This window comes from Budorcas taxicolor, chromosome 15, assembly GCF_023091745.1.
Source record: "Budorcas taxicolor isolate Tak-1 chromosome 15, Takin1.1, whole genome shotgun sequence".
NCBI lineage: Eukaryota > Metazoa > Chordata > Mammalia > Artiodactyla > Bovidae > Budorcas > Budorcas taxicolor.
The window spans coordinates 74,433,604-74,459,747 of NC_068924.1; the positions used below are offsets into that span (position 1 = coordinate 74,433,604).

At 44.3% G+C, this 26,144-nt stretch overlaps 1 protein-coding gene across 5 annotated transcripts in view; it reads right to left on the reverse strand.

Annotated features, from left to right (window-relative positions):
- Nucleotides 1–26,144, reverse strand: part of AMBRA1 (autophagy and beclin 1 regulator 1) — a 163,831-nt gene that overhangs the window by 76,741 nt on the left and 60,946 nt on the right. For all 5 annotated transcript variants that reach the window (XM_052652402.1, XM_052652405.1, XM_052652403.1 and 2 more), the window contains 3 exons: nucleotides 22,724–22,903; nucleotides 10,744–10,824; nucleotides 10,191–10,291 (listed from right to left, as the gene is read on the reverse strand). In XM_052652402.1, the coding sequence (XP_052508362.1) occupies nucleotides 10,191–10,291; nucleotides 10,744–10,824; nucleotides 22,724–22,903 (362 nt within the window). The remainder of the gene's footprint in view (nucleotides 1–10,190; nucleotides 10,292–10,743; nucleotides 10,825–22,723; nucleotides 22,904–26,144) is intronic.

A 26,144-nucleotide genomic window follows, 5' to 3' on the forward strand; every position in this document is an offset into this window, starting at 1 on the left:
CTATTTCCTCTATTGAGTAAGAGTTACTGGATACGTCCATGTCACTCCTCTTCATTTGTTTACTAGTCCAAGGAAATTTCAATAAAGACACTGTTGTGAGCTTCCTGTTGGAAAAATGAGCAAGTACTACCAAAGCTGCCACTGGCAATATGGCAGATTTGGAAGAAAGTTCACCTTCTTAGACAGATTTATTCATGAAAATGAATGCCGTTTTATTTTCCTCACATGCCTCCAGCACATCCGACCTCCCTGAAAGACTCTTATTGCTACTGGGAACCTAGACCTTTTACCTCCTGCCTGGTTTTCCCCCTGTTCCTTTGCAGCCTGGACCAGTTAAATTCTCTGCCTAGGAAGAACATTTTGGGGCATGAGCCGTAAGAGTATAAATCATGAGTTTGAACACGTGTACGCCCATGGCAGATTCATGTTGATGTGTGGCAGAACCAATACAATACTATAAAGTAATTAGCCTCCAATTAAAATAAATAAATTTAAATTAAAAAAATAATAAAGAAAAAAAAAGAAATAAATCATGAGTTTGCTTGCCAAGCAATCCCAAAGAATATCACCCCACAGCTCAAGGCACCAGTAGTGAAGGTGGGCCCTGCATGGCCCACAGCTGCACTGAGCAGGGCTTCAGACAAACACAGGGGTTCGTTACGGTAGCCCTATAATATGAGACTCTCTTTCTACAGGCTGGAGTATGTCACTACAGGATAGCTTTCTGGCCCTGAGATGACACTAAAGAAGGTGAAATGAAGCCGCTCAGTCGTGTCCGACTCTTTGCGACCCCATGGACTGCAGCCTACCAGGCTCCTCCACCAGGGAAGCCTAAACACCTGACCAAAAGAAACACCCTCAAAGAGTCTCAATGCTTCAAAAGGCCCCTGGGCAGCCATGTGACCTTTCCACCTCATCGCGTACACCAAGATATCCATCTGTGCTTGCTGTGGGCTTCCAGCTGAGTGCCACAAGGACCCTGGGGGAAGAGCCAGCCTTGTGGATCAGCAGGTGTTTGAGAAAGGAAATTAACACCCACAGGTTGGCTCTACTTTGGTAGAGAGGGTGAGAGGTGCTGTCTGCCAGCTCCCATGGCATTTCCAGCCAGTTTGGAATAAATGAGACTGCCTGAGGACATGAACTGAGAAAGGGAAAGAAAAGCTAGTATGAGATCAGAGTTTTAAAAAGAAGGAGGTGGAGGGGTAGCATTCCTATCAAGGACTCAGATAAAAAATAATGGAGTAGATGGGATAAGCAATGAAAACTATTTCAAGTCTTTCCAGAGTATGTATAAGATCTCTAATCTAAAACAAAGTGAAGACTGGCTACTGCCTCCACTGGGAAAAAAACAGGGGCTCTGAGCTCATATTTCGCTTATTCTCTCCTCATGTCTCCTCCACAGCTTTCTGTATTGTTGTACCATGTTCTGAGGGGTTGTAAAACATATCAAAGCATGTACTAATCATAATCTAAGAAGATGGAAGTAAAGGGTTCTAGCATTACAGTGAGTCCTTGGGAGATCAGAGGGCATCTTCAGTCGCATCTGCAAGATGAGAAATATTCCTAAGAAGTACACAAGCCACAAGACTCAGACGCTCAGCTCTCTGGGTCTAGGGAGGCCCCAGGCACAGAGAACTCACAGGACAAGTTACACAGCAGGTCCCGGCCCGGATGCCCACCTTTCTCTTTCAGGAGGAAGAAGCGGGACTGGCAGGAGACTGGTTAGGAATGAGAAGAAAGGCTATAGGTCAATTTCGCCTAGGAAGAGAACTCCTAGCAGAGTCGACAAGAACCTGTGGTCCCAGCAAAAAAGCTTAACAGACTACTGTTTTCCGCGATAGAGGCGCTGGCAGGTTCTGCACTCTCACGGCCAGTTTTTTGTGTATCCATTTAGCACAAGACATACTGTCCTCTAGCCGTTTCTGATGGGTTTACATAGTAGGTGGAAAGTGTATGGAGAGCAGAGATCATGTCTTTTTCATCTGGGTACTATCATACACCTAACACTGTGCCACAGAAAAAACAGAAGCTCAATACATGTTTATCAAGTAAAAATTGATTATACACCAGCTGAGCACTCTGCAGGCAATAACAAATTCATTCATTCCCCCCCACCCCATTACTCACAGCTCCAGATAAAGAAGACTTATATACCAGGGGCTCACCAGGGCCAACGCATCTTAGATTCCGGGCACGCACACTCCTTAATGTGTTAGCAAGTCATCTCTTCCCATTTCTTCCTCTCTGCCTCTGTCCCTTGTTTTAATTAGTTAATCTAGAGCAGTAGTTCTCAATTTTTCAAGTGCACCAGGATCACCGAGAAGACCATTTAAAACACAAATTCCTAAGCCCACAACCACAATTTCTGCTTCAGTGTATCTGAGGTAGGGATCAAGAATTTGCATTTGGAACAAGATCCCAAATGACGCTGATGCTATTGGTCCACTTTGAGAATCCTATGTTGCCATGGTTACACAGGAGCAAGTACTTGGTCTGGAGAGTAGATGCTTATTTCATGAGAGCAAGTTCTGATTAGACACTGAAAAGGGTTACTCAAATGCAAACTCTGTGACTCCTCTAATCTAACCCTCTTGGTTGACATGACTACAGGCAACAATGGATACATTAGGTTGTCAAACTGTCAACACAGGGAACTTGAGGTTACCATCTGTTGGTGTCTTAGAGCACAAGTCCCAGTTTTTTCAACTCACTGGCCATAGCAAAGGGGAGAAAGCACTGCTTGGGACCCAGGAAGTGCACTGTTGAGGAAGACAGAAGAACAGTGAGAGATCAGCAAGGTTATAATCAGTGAGGAGACTAGCACAGCTCTAACTCAATGCTGGCCCCAAAGTCTTACAGCCAAAATCCTAATGATAATAGCTAAAGTCTACCGAACACTTACTGTGTGCCAAAAAACCCCCAAAACATGCTAAGTGCTAATATTAGCTCATTTAATCCTCAAAACAATTCTCTGAGCTAAATACTATTCTTATGCCCATTTTACAGATGAAGAAACCGAGTCCCAAGAAAAGATTAAATTAACCAAGATTACACTGCGAGGAAGTAGCAGCATGAATATCTGAACCTAGATAGTCTAGCTCTGGAGCCCAAACTCTTGAACGCTTTGCTCTACTGCCTCTCAAGCCAACCCTAAAATGCAAATAGCAGCTGTTGTTTCTGAGCTCCACTCAGGCTCACAGACCCATGCAAAAGACAAATGGGGACACATTTCGAGTTACTTCAAACTGCATCAAAACTCATAAAGTTCCTGGTTCAAGCCCAGGTTTGAGTTACATACACACACACACACCTATCAGGATTGGCAGTTAAAAGTCTCAGGGGAATTATTATAATTTTAGTGCAGCCACCCACCACCCCCCGACCCCCTGCCAAAAAAAAAAAAAACATACACAAACAAAAAAATATAGAAAACCAGGCTACTCCCTGGCTAGACAGTAAACTCTGCAAGGGCAGAACAATTAAAACCTTTTAAAAGACTCCAAGTGCTCTGGAAAATGCTAAGCTTTTAGAAAGTGGTATGTACATTTCAAAGTGACAGTACAGAAAGAGCACAGGTGTAAAGCATCAGCGGGGAGCGATCAAGAGGAAATTTCCTAGGGCAGAGAGAGATGGAGGCACAGAAAAACTTAGTCACACAGTACAAAAGGGAGAGAAAAGTTCACTGACAAGGCCTGCTATTTTCCTCTAGAAAAGCCTGAAGAAGCAACAGACAAGCCAGCTTAGAAACTAGAACCTACATTCTTGACGAGCACACTTCTCACTAGTGGAAAAAGGAGATGCGATAAAAGGCTGGGGTAGAGACAGCACGGATGCTCAGTGACTGATGGAAGCCAAATAAGCACAAGGCCCTTGGTGCTGAAAGGCATCTGTGAAAGCTGGGTTCTCTGGGAGGAGTGCTGCATTTATTTCTCCATTTCCCAGGCAACCAAGCCAGCCCCTTATCGCCTTTCCTTTCATCACTGGAGCAGAATGAAAGGTAATTGGGTTAATTATTAAAGCGGTCCTAGCTAGTACCACCACCACTAATTGTCCATTTATCTGGGATTTACAAACAGCTATCTTAATTGATGTTGAGCTGGAATGTGCCACTCACTTTATCAGCCTGGCTACTGGAGAGGTCAAGAACATGGAGAATGGACCAGCCAAGGAGATAAAGGTCTAACATCAGAATTATCCTTCATTTCTGCTCAGACTCATGTAAGTGTACCACGACAGCCTTCAACTATATTCACTATTTTTAATCTTTCCCAGATGTCCCAATTCAAGTGAAGATATGATATACAGTAATTAAGCTGTTGTATTAGGCAACTGCGATATTAAGTTGAGAAATTAAACTATTTTTTAAACGTTGGCATGGCCAGCAACCCACATATCCACTTAGTTGGCCAAACTAGACTAGATAGGGCTCCTAAAAGTAATTTCCTAACATACCCGGAAAGTGGGAAATATCTAGGAATGTGGACCCGTGTTTTTAAACTAGTGTTTTCTAAAAAAGATGTAATCCCAGTTGTACCCACAGCACACAATCAACAGAAAGATGCCTGGAACATGGGATAACATACAATAATAGTTAAAATAACAATAGTTATAACAACTATAGCAATAGTTATAACACTGTACCATTGGGTTTATTATATAGACATAATATATACGGCAATAACAGCACAAAGCAGGACTATAAGAATGTAGCTATAATGGAACAAGGTTTCTATATTTTACCAGAATTAGGTTTGTGTAAGTCTGAAGTAGATCCTGATATAGTTTAAAATCAAGAAAGGAATTAAAATAGCACATTAGAAGCTATCCACTCAATACAAAAGAAGTCAGTAAAGGAGAAACAGAGTAATAAAAAAAAAAGACATTAGAAAGACAGAAAACAAGCAGCAAAATGGCAGGCAAAAATCTGACTACATCAATAACATTAAATACGAACATCAATAACATTAAATACGAATGGACTAAACAATCTAATCAAAAGGCAGAGACTGTCAGTCTAGATGAAAAATCAGATCCAGCTGCATGGTTTTTACAGGAGACTTACTTTAGATTCTAAGATATAAATAGCCTTCAAGTAAAAGGAAGGGAAAAGATACATTACGCAATCAACAAACCATAAAAGAGCTGGAGTAGCCATACTGACGCAAGGAAAACTAGACTAAAGACAGTATTACCAGAGAATATAACCTTTAAAAACTGTGAATCACTATCTTGTCTACTTGAAACTCATCTATACCAGAAAAAAAAAAAAAAAGACAATCATTACATGAACAGAGGGACATTTTATAACGAAAAAGCTGCTTCATCAGGAAGGCGAAACAATTACAAACATATTTGTACCTAATAACAAGGTCCCAAAATATTTGAGGCAACAACAGACAAAATTGAAGGGAGAAGTATATAGTCCAGGAATAATGAGTAAAAATCTCAATATTCTACTCTTAATGGTGGGTAGAACAACTTGACAGAAAATCGGCAAGTGTAGAAGATGACTACTTGCCGATCACTTGCGATCGGCAAGTGAAGAACACTATCAACCAAGCAGACCTCCCTGTCATCTATAGAACCCTCCACACAGCGAGAAAAGAATACACAGTCTTCCCATGCACACGGGTAACATTCTCCAGAATAGACCATATGCTAAGCCATAAGACAAATTTCAACAAATTTAAAGTAACTGAAATCATACAAAGCATGTTCTTTGATCACAGTGAAATTAAATAAGAAAGCAACAACAAAAGGAAATTTGTGAAAATTGGAGAACACACTTCTAAACTAATGGCTCAAAGGAGAAATCCTAAGAGAAATTAGGATGACTGGGCACAAGGCCATCTCTAGCCCATGACACTCAACCAGGCCCCAGTGACCTGTGGCCAGAAGCAAAAAAAAAAAAAAAAAATCCCTGACACTTCCCATTCATTTTAATCAAAATACTAAATTAAATACATCAGGCTGACATCTGTTGGGAGCAGATGCTCATTAGGATGAAAGTCAAAAAGATTAGGCAGAACAGATAACTAATACCCTGCATTACCCAGGTCCCCATCCCTCAGAAGTTTTCCTTCCAGTAATTACCAGGAAGATGTCAGATGCAGGGCTTCTCATCTCACTTGTTTATGAGGCCTCAAGCATGCAGAAAAATATTACAGGCTGAAGAACCTTTTGGCAGATACTCCCTACTTGAACTCAGGCAAAACATGGCATAGAAGACAGGACAGAGTTATTATGAGTAAAGCAGACAGACCTGGGCAAGCGACATTTACTTCTCTGAGCCTCAGCTTTCTCCCCTGCAGAATGGAAAACACACCATCTACTTCAGAGGGTTGTCAGAATCACTTAAGGAGACAATGTTTGGGAAACCACTTTGGGCTGTACCTGGCCCATAACAGGCAGTCATTAACTTCATTTCCTTCTCTGTTACGGACTGCTGTTACTACACAGAGCTAGAGCTGTCTGCTAAAAGGTCAACAGAGGGAGTTCCCTAGACTTTTGCAGGTTTCCCCCAAAATATACCCGTCAAGTTGCAGTAGCTTTAAAGGTAGTTATATCTCTTTAAGTACAGGTTTAGAATTTGTGTTGCTGAAGAAGGGGCTTGGTGTGGGTTGATGGGTGACTGGCAGCCACCGGGAACCTACAGAATTGTGGGAAAGGCAACAAGATAAGGCGGAAGAGATGAAGATTAACAGACTAGCAAAACGCTTCTCTGTAGCAGCTTCTGTTTTATATTACTGCTTTCAGGCTCTTGTGGGAGGAAGTGGGCAGAATGGATCTCAATTTTCTGCAAATCCATTTTTGTTGATGATTCTGAATGGTTTTGGCTAGGGTCCACTGAAAACTCATTTGCCACTGATCATGTCTCCTAAAACTGCAGGTGTGTGGATATGCTTTGTCCCTCCAGATCTGCTAATTTCCATGCTTCTCCCCTACAAACAGCCACTTGCCATACAAAGGGTTTTGACTTATGTTTGGAGCTAAGAACCAAACAGCATGATTAAGGTATGGCCAACCACATAGACTCTGAGCTACAGAAACATAGGGATCTTGTCTGTCTTATTCACTTTGGTAGCCCACAACACTGCCTGGCACACAGGTACAGAACAAACCTCTACTGAATGTAACTGTTCTGAGACCATCACAACCTCATTCCAATCATATATGAGAAAAGTGCCTTTCCAGGAAAACTCAAGAGTGCTTACTGCTAAAACGCTAATTTGTCTTCACTTCAAAAGCCATTATTACAGCAGCTCTATTATATGATCACAAGTAAGTTTAATAAAAAGCAAAGCATCTGTGTCCAGGAGGGCATGCAGGCTCAGGGAAAGGGTTGTTATATAATGAGATTTTCCTGAGCAAGCAGCACCAGGTCATTAAAAAGCTATGTCTAGAATCCACTTAAAATAGAGGCATTAAAACAAACAGGAAAATCCCCTGAAGATCAGCCAAGTTCCCTGGGACCTCTTTCCCTCTTCTAGATTAAGGACCTACAAGAAGAATGCTATTTTGATGCTTTGCACTTAAAAATAGCTGTGGGGAGCCAGGCAGACTAGGAAACTGAAGCCCCACTGCCTGGTTCAGTTCTGGCTCCTTTACTTCTAGCTCCATCACTCTGGGCAAGTTAGCCTTCTGGGCTTCAATTTCTACCACTGTTAATTAGATAACAGCACCCATCTCATAGGACTACTGTGAGAAAGAAATGAAGTAAGACAAGGAAGAGCACGTAAAACACTCTCCAGCATACAGCAAATACTCAAAGAATGTTAAGCTTTTGTTGTTGCTACTGGAATTTTCTCAAGAGAAGGAATAAAGAAACACAACCATCATGGAATCTGGAGGGACATCCAAATATCTACAAATAATGAGGGTGTTTAAGAAAGGCCCAATGGAAAGAGAAAAACAAATATGTATTAACACACATATATACACGGGATCTAGAAAGATGGTATGGATGAAGCTCTATGCATGGAAGCAGTGGGAATGCAGACAGTGAACAGACCTGTGGACACAGTAGGGGAGGAGGGGATGAGACGCACTGGGAGACCAGCACAAACATAAACATTCCCGGACGTGAGCTAGACAGCCAGTGGGGATTCGCTGAGTGACCACAGAGCTCATACCCAGTCCTTTTGTGACAATGTAGAGGGAGGGGTAGGATGTGGTGGGAGGTGGGAGGGAGGTTCAAGGGGGAGGGGACATATGTATACTTATGGCTGATGCCTGCTGATGTGTGGCAGAAACCAATACAACACTGTAAAGCAATTATCTTCCAATTTAAAAAAAAACACAAGTAGGATAGATGCAAACTATTACACACAGGACGGATAAACAACAAGGTCCTATTCTATAGAACGGGGAACCATATTCAATATCCTGGGAAAAACCGTAAGAAAAATACACATAGGTTATACACGTATGTGTATAACCGAGTCACGCAGCTGTACTGTAGAAAGTAACACAACACTATAAAATCAACTATAAGAAAATGAAAAAGACCAATGGACACTTTCTAACCAGTATCTTGAGAAAATGAAAGAAATGAGCTTAAATGTGAATGGAAACCATCCACTAACCTAACTCAAGAGTGAACATCTCCAAGAGTCTAGATTTTCTTATCCTTAGGGTACTTTGCAGCTTCTGTTAGAGAAGTTTCCTCAGTAGATTTCGTACTTGTAAACAACTGCCTGCTGGCATATAACCCTATATTCAAAACTATCCATAAGTGAAAGTGAGCCATTTGGGGTCAGACCTCTGGACATAAAGAAGGGAAGAAGAAATGGAGGTAAAGAGCTATTAGATCAAAGGAGACAAAAAACAACATAGAGCTGTTAAAAAAAACAAAACAAAACAAAAACCGAAATGCCAAGGACACAGAGGCTTCCCAGCAGGAGAGGAGCAGGAGCTGCTGTGTGGGGTGGTGGAGGCAGATGTCGCGAACAGAGAAGGGTGCAGGGGAGCTCTGTAGTATTATCTGGCAGCAAGTGATTATCTGCTAGGGAGGAGCTTCCACATGCCATTAGCCAGGCCACACAGCAGTGCCCGGTAAGGAGAGGCACAGAGCCGTGCATCTGTTCACCAGTGAGGGCCATAACCCTCCTGAGTGGAGGCTGTCAGGACACCATGGGGCAGTCTGCTCCTCTCCCAAGCCTGGGCCTATGAAGCCCTGGCGTCCAGCAGGAGAAACCACCGAGGTTCCTGGTGGTTTCTAGGTCTTGACGCTGGCTCAAGAATACTGCTACTTAAAGGACGCCAGGTCCCACGGCCCACCCACCAGCTGTCGCCCCAGCTTGGTCAGAAATCACCTTCCTGCAGCTCGATGGCGCCACTGCCTCACACAGATCCCTCTCTACCTTGAACCACCACATGGCCCAGATTTTCCAAAACATATTGTCATTTGAATTTTTTAAATAAGGATGCTTATTAAAGATACACCAAGATGTGGCTTGATTTTTATAGTTTTTAATGCCTTCACATACATAAATTTACAAGTTGGCAGTGGAAGTGGGGGTGGGGGGGACGGAGAAGGGGAGGAAAGAGAAAAACCTTTTGTCGGAAAAAAAAAAATGCATCTGCTTTGTTTCCTTCTCCAGAGACTGCCCAGAAGCAGCAGGACACCCCGTGTCTCAGCCCAGTCATGTCATACATCCTAGGCCCCAAACACTGGTCGCTGCTACTCAACCACCATATAACTGCCTCGGCCGGCTTGTCCAGCCCACTTTCTATTCTGTGCAAATTTTTAACCCGGCTCCTCCATGGGTCTCTCTGCTTCCTCTGAAGACTCTACAGGGCCTGGGAACTCCATGTGCTGGGAGCAGACAAGGGTTGGAGAGGTGTGCCTTCAGCTCCTAATTAAATCATAGGATCTGGCTCATGAGTTCCTTGCCAATAAAACATGAACAAGGCACCTTTATCATTCCATTTAAAAAAGTCTATTGCTGGCTTAAGAAACAAATGGTTTAAACAAATTAAAAAAAAAAGTCTGAAGGAAGAGGGGATGGACAAAAAGCAGCAGCTTCCCTCAATCAGTAGCTTCCTGCCCTGAAGTAAGGCATCTGAATATGAGACTTTCCGCCAGATGCCAAGATGCCATCGTAACAACGCAGGGAAAGAAAGGAAAGCTCTCCTTGACTCCCTCTTCCTTTAAAATTTCAAAATCCAAAGAAATAACTCCTTCTTACCTGCCAGGACCCTATTAACAGAAGAGTGAGTAGCCAAGCCAGGCTGTCCACGTTCATGAAAAATCCCAGCATAAGGCAAGTACTCAGGCAGCAAGAAACGCCTGTAAGAAGGAATCATGTGTTAAAAGCCTACTGTCTTAAAACAAAGTACATACACCATCTACCAAACCTCAAAGATAAGGGATCCACTAAGCCTAGGAATCCAGAGAAACCTAGAGCAGAGTGAAATTTCTAGGACACATCCCTTCACACATGTCTGTCTTCCTCCTGATCCTGCTTCTAAGGTTTCCTGGGGCTTCTTTTCTTGGGGGGCGTGGTGGTGGGGGGCTCCTATTCTTGAACAGGATGCTCCCAATGCCACTTTTCTATGCCTTTTCATTGTGGTTAATCATCTCCTGGGAAGTTTTTAGGTGGCAGGGCTTGACTGTAGGCTCACTAGTACATCATTCTAGATATGGACAATCCAGACCAGGAAGTAGGTTTAAAAATTCCAGTCTCTCATAAAGGCTCCCTTAGAAAAGCCTCTTCTAAGAGGTGACTACCCGGTTCTTACCTTGGGACAAAGCGTCCAAGCGAAGGTGCAGACATCCGGGCATTGCGAGGAGCTCGGTGCCTGGACCTGTCACCACTGTCCCTGGAGAAAAAGAAAAAGACTACACGTGAGAGAGTCACTAAAGCAGAATCAGACACCAGCCCCAAAGACAAGACACGCCCCAAACTAAAGTCCTACCCTTCGGTGAAGGCCCCGCAGAAATCAGTCATCCCGGTTGCTTACTAACTTGAGTGGCACATTCATATACTGCATTTCTGGAGAACCTCGATTAAAAAATTTATCAGCATTTACTAACAGTTCAGTAAGAAGGAAGATTTTTCTTGAGTTAATGTGGTCTCTGAACTCTGCAGCATTTGAAACTGAAACCAAGTTTAGATCTTCTAAAGGGATTTAGAATGGATGTATATAAACTTTTTGTTTTCTCGATCGAAAGATGAGAGAAACTTTGGCTTTAGAGGATCCTGACGGAAGAAAAATTCTCCCATCAACTTCATTCAACAACTGATTATCTTTAAATACACCTGTTTAGGTCCTTGGTATGGAAAAATCATCGATATGGGAAAGAAAAACATCATAAGAAAAAGACTAGGCAGTCCTTTCTTTTAGAGACTGAAAAATTAACAATGATGAAGATGATCAGACAATGCAATCCTAAGATAGGCCATTTTAGCAAAAAGAAAAATGCTTAGTGTTTTCTTTACTGTCTGTTAGAATAACAGTAATAACCACCATTATTAAATAGCTATTAAGTCCTAATACAAAAGTTTTTAATTAATATGTTATCTCATTTAATCCTTAGAGTTTTCCATCAAGTACCATTAGATGTGTTCTACAGATAAGGGACTAAGGACCAGAGAGGGAAATGCCCAAGGTCACACAGCTAGTAAGTGGTTGAGATAAGATCCCTCTGACTCTAAAGCCCTGGCTCTTTTCAATACACTTCGCTGCTTCCTGTAAGAGAAGAGAAGACAGAACTTTCACGTGGCTTAGTTTCTAATGCATGAAAGGAACAATAAGCCAAAGGGCACTGGCTGGACAGAGTAGTTAATTAACTGCTCAATCAACTCTACAAAATAAATGAACCTCTTGAGAGCTTGATTTGGGATATTTTCTGAATTCTTCCTTTGGATTATCTTCAACTTAATGAGATAATCTTCAAACTGGCCCTGGAATCAAAGTTAAGACAACACTTTGGCTTTCAAGGGCACTACTGAGAGCCTTACAAACCAGAAGTGAAAGCCTAGGAAAATTTTTATATCTTGGTAGAATTGGATCCTGAGCATTTAGAGACAAATCAATATCAGGGATAGTGGAAGCTGATCCATTAAAAGTCAGTACTTGGTTTTTATCTTCCCAGAAGAGACAGCATATTGCTGTTTTCTTTAACATACCAAATTTCTTTGACTTGAAACTCTACAGATGAAGGGAGATGCAAGGAACGAGAGATACGACCATACGGAAAGTGAAAAGGGGATTATAAAGAACGAGATCAGAAGTTCCTGACCAGTAGACTGCAACTCTGGGGAACCCACAAATTATTATAAGGAGTAGCTGATTATCAAACAAAAAAGGCAGCTCCCAAATTAAGTATATTATCATTTTTCAATATGTAGATTCAAGTTCTGATCAAAGTACCAATTCAGTTAAAAGTACAAGGGAATTCATGACAGCTCTTCACATATTTTACTTATCAATGGGCATTAAAAGTGCAACTAATTATCATGAGAGGAGTTAGAAAATATTTTGAAGTTAAAAAGGGTTCTAAGGGGGGAAAAAGAGTCCTAAGCCTCAAAACAGTCGAAAATTAAGTTACAGAAAGAAGCATCATGGGACAAATCCAATTACTTTATTCTACAGCTATGAGAGAGAGCTGGCCTTCCCAGAATCACAACGCGGAGCTGACAATTTACTTCTGAACAAGGGCCAGAGAGCCCTCTGCCTCTGCACAATAAACAGCACTCTATCTGGCACAAGCAGACTTGAGGGGCAGGAAAGGCAGGCGGGGGGTGGGGGGGCCAGTGCAGGAGACAGTAGCTGTTGTTGAGTCACTAAGTCATGTCTGACTCTTTTGCGACCTGACAGACCATAGCCTGCCAGGCTCCTCTGTCCGTGGGATTTCCCAGGCAAGAATACTGGAGCGGGTAGCCATTCCCTTCTCCAAGGGAACTTCCTGACCCACAGGTGGAACCTGCATCTCCTGCATTGGCAGGCAAATTCCTCACCATTGAGCCACCAGGGAAGCCCATAGGAGACAGTACTAAACTAAACCGCCAGAACCCACACATGACACAGACATGGGTGAACGGACACATGAAGGTAACGCAGGAAAATGGACAAACACCGTGGCTGGGAGAAAATCTGGGCTCCTGGGACATATTTCCTATGGCTCTTTTCATTGTTACGGAAACCTAAAAACAATTAACTTCCTTCTGATTCAATTTCTCCTTCCATTTAAAAAAAGAAGGGAGGAAGGAGGACAAAACATGGTCAGAGATAATGGCTTTATGTTACTTAGAGATTACTGGAAGATATATACAAATGTATCTATATATAGGTATATCTTCCAGTAATCTCTGAGTAACATATCATAACAATCTTTTATATTTATATATATAGAGAGAGAGAGAGAGGGAAATAAGATGCATATACAGGAAAATGAGCTGGCTCAGATACAAGCAGTCTCAGACTGACGGTTACATTAGGAACCACAAAAGAGGCAATATACTAAGTGATTGGAGATGTGTCTAACATTTTGATTAATGACAGGGAAGTTGGAGTTAAACAGCATTTCAATAAAATGTAGAGAAGACTTCAAATTCATATCGTTGGGCACACCAGCAAAGAAGCAGAAATGACAGAACTGTATATAGACTGATTGGAAACGTGGACCGTGGTGAACACAGAAATGAAACGCTGCCTATAAAAAAAAAAATCACAAAGGCATCTGGGAGAAAATAGCCTTTAACAGTAACAACTCAAACATTTCCTGACTGGAAAAAACTTGAAAACATAAGTGAGCAAGGTGGCAAAGGCCAGAATGCCCAACCAGTGGACAAGTTAAGCAGGAAGAGGGCAAAAGACCCAGGTTTTCCTGCTGGCACACAAAAATCCCTGACTAAAGGCATGGCTCCAATAAGCGAGAGGTGAAAAGAGCAACTAATGACTCTAGCTGCTAGTTCTTCCACAGTTCAGAAAGGAGAGAAAATTCAAAATAAGGAGCTGAGATGGGGGAACATATTTCAATGCAAAGGATATCTGCAAAGGCTCGGAGGAGGGGGTGGGTAGAAGTGACGGGAGAAAGGAAGAGTGGTGAGAATATTAAGAAAGGACAAAGAAATAAAAAAACCAAATACTTAACATGTTCAATTCAGAAAACTACACAGACTCTGCCACTCACTTCAGTGCTGATACAAGATCAACATGGAGCAAGACTCCACAAGATGAAGGAGGCAGATTCAGGCGGAGACTGAAGGTTAGAAAATGTCTGCCAGAGGAGCAGTGGGTAGAAGGTAGACCCAGGAGGCAGTTCATGGAGGAATAATGGAGGGCGCTAACTACTGGAGACCACCAGCACAAGGGATTCCCTGGGGGCTCAGAATCCGCCTGCCAGTGCAGAAGATGCAGCTTCAGTCCCTGGGTCAGGAAGATGCCCTAGAGAAGGAAATGGCAACCCACTCCAGTATTCTTACCTAGAAATTCCATGGGCAGAGGAGCCTGCTGGATGGACTACAGACTATGGGGTCACAACACAGTTGGACATGACTTGGCAACTAAACAAGAACAAGGACAATGTAACATAGACAATGCCCTTTTCAAGGAGCGGGGTGGGGAGGGACTTAAAAACACAAAAACAGTGAAGACCCGAGTGTGCAAACATGCTGGCACTGCTCCTCTATCGCTGGAGGACTCTCTCCAGAATCCTTTCCAGGGAAACACCTGAGAAATCCTCATCAATTTCCTCAGCCAGAAGCTGCCTTTAAGCCAGCGGGACAGAAGCTGGCTGAGTTATTAATGGCTTTCCCAGCTGTTGAACTCTGTGCATCTCTGATTAACTCTCAGAGGGGTATTTGGGAAGGAGAGAGAGAAAAAAAAAATCAGACTTTCTTATAAAACATTTTATAAGGAAAAAAACACCCTTCAAACAATTAAGCATCTAAGACGAGTGCCGAATACAAGAAAAAGCAACCTCTGGAACAAGGGAGAAACACAGCAGCTACCCTTGCTAAATGCCTGGGATTAATTGCCTCAGAGAGAGGCCGTAATTTAAAGGAATGGAAAACACACCTACAGGCCGCCGTCTGAGTCCTGACCAGACAGTCGGGCTGCCATCACCGCCACCACCGCTCGTGACAAACAGCTCTGACTCGGGCCTTTGTCAAGGCAGCTCTGGCAGCACAGAGCTCAAAAGGCCATTGTCTTCTTGACAATACACAGTTGACTCTGCTGAAAATTAGACTATTAAAAAAAATATATCTGTTTTCCCGTGTTCTTCGGTTTCTACTCCATTTCCAGACAATAGAAGGCGTACTCCATCATTCCTGCCCCTGGATGCACAGAGATCTTGGCCAAGTCCTTTCCTTACTCGGGTGCCGTTAGTGAAGCTCTAGTCTCTGCTTTGAAGGGCTGCGTATGTGTACCAGGGAGAGATTTCTGGGAGGGAGGCACAGGCCCAGCAGGGATTATTCACAGGGGATACCTAATAGCAGAGGTCTCTTGGAAATGCAGAGCCTTAATTCTTCTCCAAGGAATAGTAATATAACAGATAATTACCACTTACAAATTCTTCTCCTCTCTTATTCTACCTTTAATTTCATCTGCATACATTATGCAAATCCATATTCCTATTGTGCATTTTATATTAAAAAATAAATACATATCTCTAAGTGATAGTTACCCTCCTTTCCCTCTCTTCCCTCGTGGCTGTTTAATTCTTTAAACCCAGACATATTTCATTTTTCTTTCTCTTCCCCTAGCATTCCTTATAATAAATATTCATATGTATTATACTTGCCCAGAAAGAACACTAATTCTCAAGCTGCCAAGCAATATTATGTATTTCTAAGCAATAGGAAAGAGCTGGAATCCTCAGGAAAGGGCTGGAATTCGGGCAGGCATATATTTTATAAATATGCTGAGGCTCCATAGGTACCAGATAGCCTATTCCTAATCCTCAGGAGGAGAAGGCAATGGCGACCCACTCCGGTACTCCTGCCTGGAAAATCCCATGGGTGGAGGAGCCTGGTGGGCTGCAGTCCATGGGGTTGCTAAGAGTTGGACACAACTGAGCGACTTGACTTTCACTCTTCACTTTCATGCATTGGAGAGGGACATGGCAACCCACTCCAGTGTTCTTGCCTGGAGAATCCCAGGGGCAGAGGAGCCTGGTGGGCTGCCGTCTACGGGGTCGCACAGAGTCGGACACGACTGAAGCGACTTAGCAGCAGCAGCAATCCTCAGGAGGGGAATCTGAACCCTGGTGGTTCAGATGGTAAAGAATCTTTCCTGAAAGGCAGGAGACCTGGGTTCAATCCCTGGGTCAAGAAGATCCTCTGGAGAAGGGAATAGCTACCCACTCGAGTATTCTTGCCTGGAGAATCCCATGGACAGAGGAGCGTGGTGGGTTACAGTCCACGGGGTCGCAAAGAGTCAGACACAACTGAGCGACTAACACCTTAGTGAGGAAGTCTCCCCATTTTGCTGAGACTTCTCATTATTCTACGTCTGCTGAGTACAAGGGAAATTCTTCTAAGACAGTTAGTTAGCTCCAACAAAGATCCAAGAGCTTTAGGGCTGAAATAAACTTCAGAGATTATCTAATCTGACTTTATAAGATCAGACATTGAGGCCTGGGGTAGGAGAGGGACTTGCCAAAGATCAAATAACAAATCCCAGGAGTCCCTACACGATAGGTGTTAGGCTCTGGGGACCAGCGGGCTCGCACAAGAGATCCTGGTTACACTCACGGCTGCTCTGGGAGTCACTTGCTACTTTTATAAACTTAGTTCAAAATTGGTTCCAGTGAGAGTAAAAAAGGACTTGGGCAACATTCTGTGTGGAGAAGTAGGAAGTGAGACAGCTCAGCACTCACGCGGCTCGTCTCCCCAGGAACATTCACAAATAGGCCCCACTCTTCGAAAACACCAAGGCCTCTCACACCCAATACTTAACATGCAGTCCTCATATGTTCTCGTGTGCATTTCGCCCACTGCTTTCTAACTGGTTTTCCTGCATCCATATACTTGCCACTTGCCTAACCAGTGCTGTCAGAATTCACTGCCTAAAATACATATTGAATAATGGCTGCCCTCGGATAAAAATGAGGTCAAAACTTCTCAGCCAGGCATTCCAGGCCCTCCACAGCCCAGGTCTTTCTGATCTTCTCACTCAAACTCTCCACTGCTCTGAAAAGTGAAAGTCGCTCAGTCCTGTCTGATTCTTTTCGACCCCGTGGACTGTACAGTCCACGGAATTCTCCAGGCCAGAATACTGGAGTGGGTAGCCTTTCCCTTCTCCACCGGATCTTCCCGACCCAAGAATCGAACTAGGGTCTCCTGCAGTGCAGGTGGATTCTTTACCAACTGAGTTATCAGGGAGCAACCGATTGCTTCCACTGCTCTAGCCACGGATCTCTGCAGAGTCTCCAAATAAAGCCTGCTAATCTTCTGTGTTTAGGTTTTTGCTTGAGCTACTCCTCTGTCTAGACTCTCCTTCCCTACTCCCATCCTCCACGTCGATCCATCAGAGTCCTTGGCCGTCTTCACACCCAGCTGAAGCCCATGGAGCCTCCTCACCTCTCCCCAGCCCCCTCCCATGTGCGTTGGCGGTATCGTGCTGAGCACAGCTGCCTCCCCAAGTACTCGCCCTCTTCTCACAATGCTGTCCTGCACTTCAGGGGCACCTTACTACAGTCTGTTATAAGACACTATGTAAAGACCTGATCATGTCATTCTACGGCTTAAAACTCTTCAGTGACTCCCTCTCACCTACAGGGTAAAGGTCACCTCCTTTGCAAGGAGACGTCCCAAGATCTGGCGCCACTCTAACTCCCGGGCTCATCTCCTGCTGTATCTTGGATTTGACAACCTGCCCATACTTGTCAACAAGGGAACCCCTGACAGACTCCAGAATGTTTCACGTTTCTATGCCTATGCATTTATTTGCCTTTCTTTTAAGTATATCTGGAGGAAAAGTCCTATTTTAAGACATATACTGTCTTTTTTATAAACCCACCCTGTAAAAACAAGCAACCATCACAAAAATCAATTATGTGAGATTATTTAACACTTTGGTAAAAAAAAAAAAAGGAAGTGAACAGTTTCTTATCTCATCTCAGTTTAAGGACTACTTCCACGTAACACCACCACTGGATAAGCGTCCTAGGGTGCCTGACTCGACTGCTTTGGCAGGTTCCAGGCAGTAAAGAGAACAGTCACTTAACAGCGCCTTCCCTCACACTTTCTCTTGCACTTCTGATATCAAAGAGTTTTCAGTCTGTAAGTCAAAGAAAGAGACAGAGGCAGCCTCGTTCCAAAATGAGGAGACAACTTTTTCCGCTGAAGGTTCACCCTTTCCTTTCTTGGCTACAAGTACCGCATTTGTTATTAGCAGTCACCGACTCCCACGGGAGTCCTGGAAACTGGCACACAGAAGAGAGGACGGGGTGGAGCCGCTGCCGAGGCCGTGTGGCTTCACTCAACTGCACCGCCTCGCCCTGAAACTGGACACAAGCACGTGGGCCCCACCGAGCTGTCAGGACTTCACCTGCAGACGCAGGGCGAGAGCAGCACGGCTGGTTGTCGAACATATTTTCCTGGTGTGACAATTAAATTTTAGTCACGGCAAAAGGGCAGATGAAGAAAACTGAATTCCAGACTTATAAAGGCAAGTAACTTCTCCTACGCCACACCCAGTCAGACGGCAGAGCTGAGTGACAGCCTTCAGAACCCTCCTCAGCTATATTATATATAAGACGACCTTTCGATGACTTCCTCGCTAGAACTTCCCCGCGTCTGGCAAGGGGAACACGGAAGCCCGCGGGTTGAGGCTCCTCTGCACGAATGGGTGTGGCAGGGCGACAAACACATCACGCCAAACCGAGGAACCGGCACTCATCCTGAGCTCTCAGAACCGACTGTCAATCATTTCACAAGGCAACGGTCTGGCGTATTTGCTCACAGCATGGACTTCTAGGTAAAAGGAGGCCAAACACAACCAGATATATTGGAAGAGTTAATAAAATACACGCAACAGACTTAGAGAGGCTTCATCTTCAGGCTGAATGACCAGGATCTGTCACTGAGATGTTCCCCCAAGTATAGCCCAGGGTCACAACTGCGAATGAGGGACTATTGCTCTCTGTGCTGGCAGCAGTTTTTAAGAAGTTGAATATAATTTCCCAGTGCTGGAAGATATTTGTGACTGATCTAATCTGAAGCTTCTCCAGTTCTGACTGTCATTAGTGCAAGGTATCTTTGCCTTGGAAGGCAAAGTAGTTACAAAAAGAGGCATGAAGATGATTGGGGGATGATTCTGGGATTGCAGTTATGTTTAGAATAACAGATAAAATGAGGAAGGGGGGTAAGGATAGTTAAAACTATAGTCATCAAGTCACAGACACCACCTCTCTTGCAGGACTTAGGAACTACGGGAACACAGCACTCAACCTGGGCTTCACAGAAGCCTCTCTCCGTCTTTTTCCAAAGGGATGGTGAAAATAAAAATGCGAGTTTCCCTTCGGCTTCTTTGCCATCTACATTCTAGTGGGTGGTCTGAGCTCAGAAGCAGGCAGACAGCAAGGTCAGGGGCAGCCACATCTTGCCCCTGCTTGTGAGGATCTTTATGCAAAGACAGACGCTGAGGGCTTCAGGACAGACCTCCTGACAGCAGGTTTCTGGATGTTCTGTTCGTGCATTTTGACAAACACGGGGCCCCTGCAGTCTCAATTCTTGCCACAGAGAGACAAATGGTAGGAGAAGATGCCTGCCAGGGAAGATGGTCATCAATCCAGATGACAAAGAATGGAAAATTTAACCTGATGTTGACCAACCTTCAAAGCTATCCCCCACGAGCAATAAATCTAGACAGTCTTGTTCCCCCACCAAGCTCACAGAGCTAGGACTCAAATGTGGTTGTACATCATTTTTAAAGGGTTTTACACCTGCAGGACAATAAAGTCAGACACTGAATATGTTTGCTCCTGATCTCTAATCTTAGATATGCCTGATTTTGGCCAAGCTTCAGTATCCTTACTTTAAAAAAACCACACTGAAAGGAACAACTATCTCAGAGGATTATTATAACGAGTAAACTACATTTTTAAATATACAATGTTGTGTCTGTTATTAATTAGTGTACATGAAAAATATGGTAGCTGATCCCTTTCATTCCATGGAAGATTAAAGAGAACCAAAACAGAAGGGATGTGGGGAATGGCACCCTCTGTTTTCTGAGGCCACTATACACCCGGATGGCACATGCTGGAGAAAGGCAAAATGATCTCCGACTCCACAAATGGAAGGAGAGAGAAGAGGTCATGCTGGAGGGGCCGAGGGAGGCACGCACTGTGCTAGGAAGGCGAGGAAGCCCAGCAGGGCAGTGCCTCTCAACGGCATTCCAAGTGTTAGGAGGATCCCAGGCCACACCTAACTTCCCTGCGTCTCGGTACTTGAAAGAACTATAAATTACAAGTGTACAGCCTGTAACTACCCTTCTGGTTGAGGAAAAGGATTGGGGAAACAAATTAAAAGGAGCTGGTACAGTCCCTAACTTTCTCACTCTGTCCCCTCTCAGAGCCCCTGGAAACTAACAGAGGGGCAAGCACAAGTAGCCCTCAGCCTACAGCAGGGGAGGAGGGCAGGGAAGGAGAGGACGCACGGGCAGATGGTAAATGGGCCTCAAGCAGTGTCCTGCACGAGGCCTGGACAGCTAACACTGAGGTGGCTGACCCACAGCTGCTCTTGAAAAACAAGATTACAGTCTGCTCCAGCCCCCAAAGAAAGGCAAACACCAGGGGAGGGGCTTTTGGGGGGGCCGGAGAGAAACCAGTCCACCGTCACTAACCAGGGAGCCGTGCGAGACCCCAAGGGAAAAAACAATGGCTAAGTCAGTGCATGAAAGGTGAAGAAGGCGACGTAAATTCAGGCCGTGCTGAAGCCAGGGGGCGGCGAGGGCACAGGTGGGCCGTGGGGAACACAAAGAGGAGGCAGTCTGACACAGGGAAATGGGGGGAGGAAGGGGAGAGGGGGGAGGAAGGGGAGAGGGAGGAGGCGGCAACAGAAGGAAGAGAAGGCAAGGTGGGAGCAGAACGTTTTAAACTAACCCAGAACTCCACTGTGAAGGACAAGTCACGAGGCAAGATACAGCTCAAAGGCACGAGCCCCGCGTTTCACCACGGCAGAGAGACAACAGCCTTCCACACGCGCGTAGAAAGAGGGCTCCACGGGCTTTCCGAGACTTCTCAGCAGCCCTGAGTCCCGGCAGCCTTGGCCTTGTACCGAGACTGCGTCGCTGAATAGCCCCTGGGGCTGGAAAAACACTCATTTCGGCAAGGGAACAGATCTCCCTACAGGTGTCTGCCTGGCTAAAGGCGGACTGGAGACTGTCCCTTCACTGCCAGGCCCACATCCCCCACCCCTCCCCGAAAGCAGGGACTTAAGCCAGGACACATGCCGAGAGTCCCAGAGTAGCTGGGCCCTTCTCGCCCCGCTGCCTCTCCTCCATTTGCCACAGCACAGCTGTTTCAGAGCATCCTTGCATTTCCTTCACATTTCCATCTTCTGCAGACAAATGAACTCCCACTGAGTGTTCCTTCCGCCTATAAGTACACAGTTGCTTGCGTGTTTAAGGATTGAATCACGAGGGCAAATTGGTACGATGGGTGTCCCCATCTTCTTGGTCCTTGGAGGCAAAGATATTTCTCAAACACCTTAAAGCTCCACTGCAAGATGGCTCCTGGGGAACTATCCATTCAGCTCACGAAAGAAGGCGGAAGGGAGGCAGGACTCTTAAGATCCCAGACTTGACCAGGCCATGTCAGGATTAACGGGAAGAAAAAGGAAGATGACTGACAGGCTGTCCTATTCTGGTACTGGCAGCAAAAGAGACGGGGGGTTGGGGCGGGGATGCTCAACCATCCTTCTCGCTTTCTTATTTTGCATGTTTTGAGAAAATCAAAATGTAGGAATCAAAGCAAGAGCCAAATGTCCAATTTGATACGAGCCAGGAAAACTCAGTTTCAGGATAGAAAGAAACACAAGAGGTGGCTAGAAAGGTCAGGCGTGGCAGCTGAGAGATTGTAAAACCCGGCAGCCACACTGCGGAGCTTGACCCCACAGCCCAGGGCTGATGCTGCTCCTTCAGTTCAACCCTGTAACCCAGCTGACCACTCAAAGAGGCTCGAAGATGGAGGAAACACCTCTCAACCCCCATATTAGTCTGACAGGCCATCTCCAAAGGATCCTTGCTGGGGGTTTAGGGAGACTGAGGACACTGAGAGGCAAGGGACCAGGACCTCAGAGAAGCAGTGTGATAGAGGGTGTAAGAGAATTCTGTCTCCGGGGGAAATTCAAGACTTATTTTTAATCTCTATATCCACTTTTTCTTAAGAGAAAAAAACACCAACCCTCCTGCCTCCTGGATGGTGTGAAGTCAGTCCACATGAAGCATTTCCATAGTCACTGTTCATGCAAAAGGGAAGTAAAAATGTCACCCAAAGTGTAGCGGCCATCTTCTCCCAGGCTGGCCTGGGCCCCGAGGGCTGTCTCTTCCCCCAGGCGCCAGGCAATCAGCAGTGCATTGGCCAGAGGTGGGGAGTGCCCTGGGCATTTTAACCCTCTGGCCCTCACCCCATGCTACTGCTCATAAGTAATAACTTAAGGGTGTGAAGCCAGAATGTCAACCACCATTGCTCGGACAGTGGCCAACTTGGAAGTACTCACGACTTGGGAGGAGGGGGGAGAAAGCAAGCTGAACAGTTACTTACTCAAAGTCCTCAAACTCCAAGTCGGTTCCCTCCACGGATGGACCCTGGTTGTCTGAGGAAGAGGAGGAAGTGGAGGAGCGGAGGCGGTTCTGCTGGTAGCGCATGGAGCGCTGGCGAATACTGTCTCTCCGTGACAGGTACTGGATCATCCTCTGGGCATAGTATGCAGCAGGAGATAACCTGAGAGAGACAGAGAGGAACAGACCCAAACTAGCACTAATGTGGGGAACACTGCGGAAGACAGTGAGTCCAGCTCTCCCATCACATCTCCCTGCTGAGGCGAACTCCGGAGACATGGAAAAATAAAGGGCATTTAACTCACCAGGAGGTTTGTACTGCGCAACGTGCTTATCAGACTGCCTTATCTTGGAACAGAAATACTGGTGGTTAAAGAGGCTGTTTAATCAGCCATCATCTGATCAACAGCTGCCCCCTCCCACGAGTTTAACACTGGAGTTTTCTTTTTTAGTTTCCCAAGGGACCTCTTTTAAACTTCTCAGGGTGCCCTTTATAAAGACTCGCAGCTTTCCCCTAATCGTCCATACTCAAAATGTAAGACACGAAAGGGACCGCAGCTTCTTTCACTTTACAGATGAAAGGATAGGCTGAGAAGACGGTGAACCCAGGACGGCTGAAGAAGGCATCTTCAGGCATCCCCTTCACCAGGACTCCTTTCTTCTCCAACAAACATCTATAGTTCCAGAACTGTCCTAGTTCCTTAGGATTATCTCTTATTTCTTATCTCTCCTTGACAGATTATCCAGATACTTTAACACAGAAAAGATACTCAGGATAGAGACAGAGTACCATATACTCAGGAGAAACAGAAAATCTGAAAGATTCGTCTATTTCTTAAGACAGAGCATCAGAGGCTACATGGGCACTGAGCAACACAGAAGACAGCCCTCTTCTCCCTACGGTGGCTGCTCTCATAAGCAACTAATCTATGCAGACCTGCATTCTGACCATGGGTCAGCACCTTACGATGGCTGCTCTCATAAGCAAGTAATCTAGACAGACCTGCATTCTGACCATGGGTCAGCACCTTCATACTCCATGAAAACATCCATGTCCTATACAATTTGGATAGTCCCTGCTTTCTCAAGTTTTTCCTCCATCTTTCACAACACATATAATTTGAGGCTGTCAATTGAGAAAGTGAGAGCAGACCAATAACAGAAAAATGCTTTATATATATATTAAGTGGTACTAAGCAATTTCAAGACTTAAAACCTGCCCAAGGCACATACACTTCCATTCAGCAATTCCATTAGTGATTTTACCCTACAGAAACACACAAGGATATTGAAGATAAATATATAAACTGTTGGCACTAGTGAAAAACCAGAAACACCTCAAATGTCCATCAAAAGATTAAATAAATTATACCTATACAAAAAGACACTATGAAACAGTTGAAAAGAAAAAGTTATCCCTATATACGCACAACAAGAGCCCTCTAAAATAAAAATTTAAGTGGGGGAAAATTAAAGAATGGTATGTATGATGTATGTGTGTGTGTGTGTGTATATATATACATTAATATATCTATTTCTGTAATTAGAACAAAAAATAAAACACAGCAATCCTGATGAGGATTCCCAGGGACCTTAACTTCTACAATGTTTGAATACAAAAGGAAAAAAAGCATTTTTTTAAACAATGGAACCCTGGAAAAACTGATTGAGAATGGAAAAAGAAATACTTGTATCCAAATGGTAGGAAAAGTATTTACAAACATCTTGCTGCCTGATCTTTCATTACTCCTGGACAAAGTAAGACCCGGGGCAAATCCTCAGTAAATCTACTCACTCAGACCAAAGAAGATCCTGCAGTTAAGATGAAATAAGGCTGCCTCAGAAATGACTGACATCCCAGGTGGCACCCTTCTGACCAGCCATCCAACAGCCTTTCCAAGGAGGCCAGGACACAGTCTTCGGAGAAGGCTGTGTTACAGAACAATATGCTGCCTTTGGTGCCTCTGATTCCAAATTATCTTTATATACTAGGTGGCCATGGAAGGTACAAAGGCCTTGGCCAAGATCATCAGAGTGTACGAATTAACGTCTCAACCTGTGGGACATTCGTTGTCTCGCTGGGCACCTGGTACCATGCATTTGGTGAGGATGAATCAAGAACCCTACATTGTCAACAGACAGAAGTCAATACTGTCTCTACCAAATACACAGAAATCTGCCAGCAGAAATCAACTGCTGCTGGTTAAATTCTCAAGTTAATCAGACTAGAAAGGAATGAAAAACTGAAGTTTAAAGAAAAAATAAAGTTTTAAGAGGAGAATGAAGATTCGTTTTTTAGAAATGATACTGATAAATGACCACAAAAACACTTGTTCCTCAGCTGACAGCCGACCCTAATGGAAAACTCACATTAAGGTGAGAGACGTAGATATAATGCTGCTGCTGCTGTGTCGCTTCAGTCGTGTCCGACTCTGTTCGACCCCACAGACGGCAGCCCACCAGGCTCCCCCGTCCCCAGGATTCTCCAGGCAAGAACACTGGAGTGGGTTGCCATTTCCTTCTCCAATGCATGAAAGTGAAAAGTGAAAGTGAAGTCGCTCAGTCGTGTCCGACTCTTCGAGACCCCATGGATTGCAGCCTACCAGGCTCCTCCGTCCATGGGATTTTCCAGGCAAGAGTACTGGAGTGGGGTGCCATCACCTTCTCTGAATGCTGATGCTAACAATAATTAAATAAAGACTGCCCTTTTATGTAGGGGTAAAAACTCAGCACTAGGTAACCTCAATTGTTTAATTTCACCATTGAACAGGAATTCCCTAAGCTATAAAACTATGCCATCAGTGGTAAAGAAAAATGTATTCTTGGCACAACTCTTAAGTAGAAGTATATCCTAGTCTTGTCTTTTTATGTATCTGAGGGAAGCTAAGGATCTGAATGCTGAGATGTCTCATAAAGGTTTTGATCTATACATATTATGCAGGGTGAAGTCTAAGAGGAAAAAGAAATTAAAAAGCCAATAATGAGGTAACAATCATCCTTCTACTTGAGAGCTTGATAATTATCAAACTCTAAAAGTGTTCCAAGTGAATATTTTAAATAACTTAAGTTTTCTTTAAGGAAGAATACTACCTCCCTCGATAAAAAATCTACTTTATGTTTAAAGGGAAAATGTAAAAATACAAACACCATAAAGCCTGGTGTTTCTGTGATAAAGATCTGAGTGGGAATAAACAAGTTTATTACATGAAAGGAGGACAAATAATGGTCTTTAGGAATCACTGTTAAACTTTGTCAGGTTAAAAATTCTGGGGTTGAGATTCCCACTACTGTCCTTAAAAAAAAAGAAAAAACAACTGCTTTACGGCAAGAAGTCCTCTCAGTGTCTCAAAGAAACCGGTTTATGCAGCACAATCCCTTCTCTTACCGAGGGCGCATTGTTTTCA